Raw genomic sequence first — 5,773 nt, 5'->3', positions numbered from 1 at the left:
CACATTTGCTGCTGATTTGTTCATGATGAGATTCTCCTGTTCCTCCACATCCCAAAGCTGCTCTATTGGATTGAGATATGGTGGCTGTGGAGGCCGTTGGAGGACAGTGAACTCATTGTTATGTTCAAGAAACCAGTTGGAGATGATTTGAGCTTCGTGACATGGTGCATTATCCCGCTGGAAGCAGCCATCAGACGATGGTACACTATGGTCATCAAGGACATGATCAGCTACAATATCCAAATAGGCTTTGGTCGTTAAATGATGCTCAGTTGGTTCTAAGGATCCCAAAGTGTACCATCAACATGCCCCCCACAGCATTACACCACCACCAGCCTAAACTGCTGATACAAGGCAGGATGGATCCATGTTTTAACGTTGTTATCACCAAATTCTGACCCTTCCATCTGAATGTTGCTGCTAAAATGGAGACTCATCAGACCAGGCAATGATTTTCCTTCTTCTATTGTCCAGTTTTAGAATAGAATAGAATAGAAATACTTTATTAATCCCTTTGGAGAGTCCTCAGGGAAATTTGGGTGAGTCAGTTTTGGTGAGTCTGTGTGAATTGTAGCCTCAGTTTTCTTTTTTAAGCTAACAGAAGTGGCATCCAGTGTGGGCTTCTGCTGCTGTAGCGTGTCCATCTGCTGTTTGATATGTGCATTTAAAGATGACGTACACCAGGGCTACTAAGTTCAGTCCTACAAGGGCCACAGATTTTCAATATATCCCTGCTCCAACACACCTGACTCAAATTAAATGGACCCAACAGCCTATGAAGTTCTGCACAATGACTCATTAATTTGAATCAGGTGTGTTGGAGCAGGGATATATTAAAAACCTGCCGGACTGCAGCCCTTGTGGGATTGAACTGAGTAGCCATGGTGCATACCTTGGTTGAAACCAGTGGTTATTTGAGTTACTGATTCTATAATCTCCAACCAGTCAACTCATTCTCTTTGACCTCTGAAATCAACAAGGCATTTTCATCCAGCCAGCTGCTACTCACTGGACATTTTCTCTTTTTCAGACCATTCTCTGTAAACCCAAAAGATGGTTGTATGTGAAAATCCCAGTATATCAACAGTTTCTGAAAGACTCAGACCAGCCTGTCTGGCACTAAGAACCATGCCAAGGTCCATTAAATCCCTCTTCTTCCTCATTCTGATGCTCATTTTATACATTAGCAAGAAGCCTTTACCATGTCTACATGACATTAAGCTGCTGCCATGTGATTGGCTGATTAGCTTAATGTCATGTGTTAACAAGCAATTGAACAGCTGTACCTAACAAAATGGCTACCTATGTATATCATACAAAAAGCTGTAAAAAAGAGCTACAGTTAAAGCTTTTGTTAAGGTTAAATTATGGAATAACTGTGACATTAATAATTAAAGAAAATATGTAAATTCTTTTTGGCCTTGAAAAGATCATTTCTAAAGATTATCCCGAAAGCTCCAAAAGTAAATAATTTTCTCCTTTTGTTTCAGTTATTATTAGTGAGGATCTTCACATGAAGAGACAAAAGGCTGAGATCTTTGCTTCTATCTGAGCCTGTTGATAAAAATGCTTGAATTTGCTCAGATTGTAAAACCATTTATATTTATCTTATGTTTTAACTAAAAAAAATCTAACTGAAAAAAATTTTACTTCTCAAGTCCCTGTCATTTTATTTTACTCAGTTTTGTTCTCATTATATGCTTCTTTATATGAGAGTTGAGCGTTCATACCAAACATTGGACAAATGATTGACCTGTGCTTTTTCAGGATTAAAAACAAACTAAAAAGTGAAATGGGGATTGCACTCCTTTCATCATTTAAAACCCTATTAGTTTTTTCAAAGAAATTCTCCTTTTTGTAGTAAATGAGCTTGCACCTTTCAACAGAGCTCCCTTGAACAATTTAACTGCCCTGATGGACAGAAAAGGAAGTTTAAATAAACCACATGTCACAACTGCCGGGCACATTAATTATTATTATTATAGGACAAAGTCATTAAACTAACTATTAAGAAATTATAGACAATATAAAAATCGGTATTTCAGTACTAGACAATCATCTTGAGAGAACTACTTTATCTTAAGATAACGTAACAAATGATTTCGTTATCTGGGAAAAACCATAGCAGCTCAGCTTCTATATTTGTCAGTATGTGGGCGGATTAAAACACAAATCTAAACGATACTGTCAATAAACCATAAATGTGTCAGATTAACATCAAGTTTAAAGATGAGTGTGGCTCAAGTTACACAAAGTTCTTATGTTTTATGGACCAAATGACTGGTATGATCCAGGTGTGTCGTTTCTCATCGATGATGTTTTAGGTTTTTAAATTCTGTAAAGATATTTCACACAGAAACTTGTAAAATGAAGGTCAACACAGTGACCCTAATCTTTTAGCAAAGCCACTTTTTGCATTACACACAATACTCACACTTGTGTCAGACTAGCAGGCGGCCTCATCCGTGGTGCAACAATACGATACCTCAGCACTGACAATGCTGCCAAGCTGAAAATCTCCACTCCGACTGTCACTGAAGTCATGAATCCCAGGAGAACGCAGGTCCCACCACCCAGCTGCCAGTTCTGGAAACTAGCACTCAGGAGCACGCAGGGCAGGGTGAGCAGGGTGCCCAGGTCTGCCAGGCTGAGATTGAGAAGCAGTACGGAGCTGGGCTTGGAGCGACTGTGAGGGTTCTTCACTAGCACCAACCACAGCAGAAGGTGATGTCCAAGCCCAACCAGAAGGGAGATCAGGCTGACCATGGGTAGCACCACGGTGAAGGAGATGGTTGTGTTGGTGGAGACCACATTGAAGAAGAGGTTGACAATGGCAGACATGGCTCCAGGAAATCTGACAGGGGATAATTGAGAAGAAGAGGTTAAGAGAGAGAAGATGGTGCAGATGGGTTTGTAAAATCAAACTTTTTATAATTCTCTGATACCTGACTTTGGATGAGGAAACTGAAGCCGAGGGAAAACAGTAAGGAACAATGTGAGAGATTACAAATGAGATGAAACCAGAGCAGTGCAGGGCTCAGCAGCTACTCTGCCAACAACTGTCAGCACAGAGCAAACACTAAGTCAGAAATGTAGACAGAGGCAGAGTAATGGTAGTTTTGAAAACTCATTTTAATAAACAACCACCTCCAATGTATAATTTATATTTATTATTGTTTCCTCTCCATGTTTCCAGAATAACTTGCAATTCAAAACTCAGCAGACCCTTCCTGTGACTGACAAGCCTGATGAGTCTGAAGTCTCTCAGGAGACGTATTCAACAAACATCCGGCGACGTCTCAACAAGTCAGCTGCATCACGACACAAACAACACAACTTACCTCGGCGGGCTGGAGTAGTCGTGCCAAACATGCAGAGGGAGGAGGTTTGTTTGTTTTCAGAGGGGGCAAGAAAACACACAAGCCAGTCACGAAAATGTAGAAAAAGGGCAACCTTTTATAACAAGCAAACTGGTAACCTGCTGAAGCTTTATTTTTATGTTTTGGGACTCCATACTGTTAATATATATATATTATAGCCCAAACCCCCCTACACATTAGCACACACTGATTAAAAATATTTGCGTGGCAATTCTCAAATATTTACATTTGCCTCATCTGGAGTTCAGCTATGGACAGCTGGGACTCGACCCTCTTTATGGCATCATCAGTACTGCATTAAACTGGTCCAGGTTGGGAAAACACTATATTACTGACAGGGTTATGGTTTATGAGTCTTTACTGTTAGTCAGTGCTCACTTCAGACACCCAGATAAATGTCGTACAGCTTAGAAAATGGTGATTACTTTTTCCATAATATAATAACCATTATAAAATGAAAACGATCAACAAAGAGCTACTATATTATTTACACTAAATAACATAATTTAACTTTTGTGCCTTAGCAGAAAAGCTAAAACTAATTCAATTCAGAAAGAGCAGGCACTGCTACCAGTAAAAACCAGTAATCTGACTGGCTTAATATTTGAATCTTAAGAGTATCCAAAACATTATTTAATGGTATATCACATATTTGTATTATAATTCTGCTAGTTTCTGGATAAGAAATGTAACAGTTATACAGTATCTAAAGTAGTAAAAGAGCATGTTTTATGAATATGAGCTTCTTTAACAATAATTATGACATAACTCTGATTTAATGCCAGCGTGGTGGTGGGATGCATCATTACTCCCACTTTGTCAAAATAGGATCCACATGCGAGCAGATGGACAAAGAAATGATTAAACGTTTGTTCATTCCTTTATCCATCTGTCCCTTCTGTGCAGCATCCCAGTCAAGCTTTCAACTTTGGAGGTGGGTGATTATTTGGTTTCACACTCAAAGAAAAAAAAAGGTCAGAGAGACGGCTCAGCTAGTGTTTTGAACTAAGAGTCAGAACAAGCTAATATCTATTCAGACCTAAATAAAGAAAAAGGCAACCAGGGGAAGAACAGCTATTTGAGGGGAAATAAAAAAATGAACAGCCTGCTTCTAGCCTTTAACTGCCACTGGCTTTACCACAGCAGGCAACTAATGGATTGAAAATCAGAAAAGGGGATAAAAAGGAAATTCTTGGTACCAGAGATGAGGAGCGACAGCTGAGAAATAAGACGTGACCAGAAACACAAAATGTGCAACATGAGGCTATACTAAATATGTTTAATTTTAGCACACACTGACCTCAAACTGAACTGGTTTAGGAGTCGTGGCTGGTTCCAGGCTATTTTCAGACCAGCCACTTTCATTCCTCAGTCACAGTGTATAGTGTAGATTTACATATCTGTCGTATGAAAATCAATGAATCATAGAGGATTTTGGAGGAAAGCAAAAATAATGCTACACTGCATTTTGGACTAGTTTTACTTTCTGTTTCTTTTGCTTCACTAAACCTCCCCACTTGTCCAGTTAACTGGGTGCTGCTCTGGGCAGCCTCCCTTCCATGTGTGGTCTGACATTCTCCTCGGCCAGATCCTCAAGGAAACCCTCCACAGAAAAAGACAAAACCTGTCACTTTCACTTTTAGCATTTTGGTTCTGGTAGTCAAGCTAACCCTGAAGATAAAGAAGTTCAAGGGAATGTTTAATGTATATGATCACAGTAAGTCATAGTAAAAAAAGAAGAAGAAGAAAAAAAAAGCTACAAGTTACGCCCAGTAAGAGTTAAATTAAGACTATGTGACCCAGGTGTGGGCAGGAGGTAGACTTTAAAAGACAAAAAAGAGTTTTGATATATGGAGCATAGCCAGAGGGAAATACAAAGAGAATATTAAATGAATGTGGCTCACTTACTGTGAATGGTGACCTACCCCTGGGTAAAATCCCACCGCTCACCATCAGCTGATGTGCTGTATAAAGAGGAGAAATAGAGGGCACACACCTGCATTACTCCTTGTGCTTACTCCTCCTCTTGACTTCCTTTGCTGTCCTTTGGCCATGTACACACAGTCACATACAACTTAAGTTGAAAGACCATGCTCATGTTTTTACCCCCTTCAGCCCACTAAGTGTCAGGATAATGAGCAAAGGTAACAAGCAGGTGAGTTCCTGCTTATATCAAAGTGCTGATGAACAAATTGAAAAAAATCACCTCTGGCCACACCAATATTATACTATTTAATTTCTGCTCTAGGTGCAAGAAGAAATCTTGAAGCTACCACACAGAGTGATATTTAGACAGTATTCATTTTAGAATATCTCATCTGTGTGGAGCCTAAAGGCCCATTTATGCTCACGGACAGATGGTTTTGTACATCTTTTGTATCGGTTGGGTGTGT

At 39.6% G+C, this 5,773-nt stretch overlaps 1 protein-coding gene across 1 annotated transcript; it reads right to left on the bottom strand.

Moving 5' to 3' along the window:
- Positions 1–2,155: 2,155 nt before the first annotated feature.
- Positions 2,156–5,339, bottom strand: si:ch211-119o8.4 (endothelin receptor type B). Its single transcript, XM_041993620.1, has 2 exons — positions 5,289–5,339; positions 2,156–2,854 (listed from the first exon to the last, which is right to left on the bottom strand). Exon 2 carries the CDS (start codon positions 2,839–2,841, stop codon positions 2,431–2,433), a length of 411 nt encoding a protein of 136 aa, XP_041849554.1. The 5' UTR covers positions 2,842–2,854; positions 5,289–5,339; the 3' UTR covers positions 2,156–2,430.
- Positions 5,340–5,773: the final 434 nt, after the last annotated feature.

The sequence above is a fragment of the Melanotaenia boesemani genome, chromosome 8, assembly GCF_017639745.1.
Source record: "Melanotaenia boesemani isolate fMelBoe1 chromosome 8, fMelBoe1.pri, whole genome shotgun sequence".
In the NCBI taxonomy this organism is placed as follows: Eukaryota; Metazoa; Chordata; class Actinopteri; order Atheriniformes; family Melanotaeniidae; genus Melanotaenia; species Melanotaenia boesemani.
This window is presented reverse-complemented; position numbering and strand designations above follow the sequence as displayed.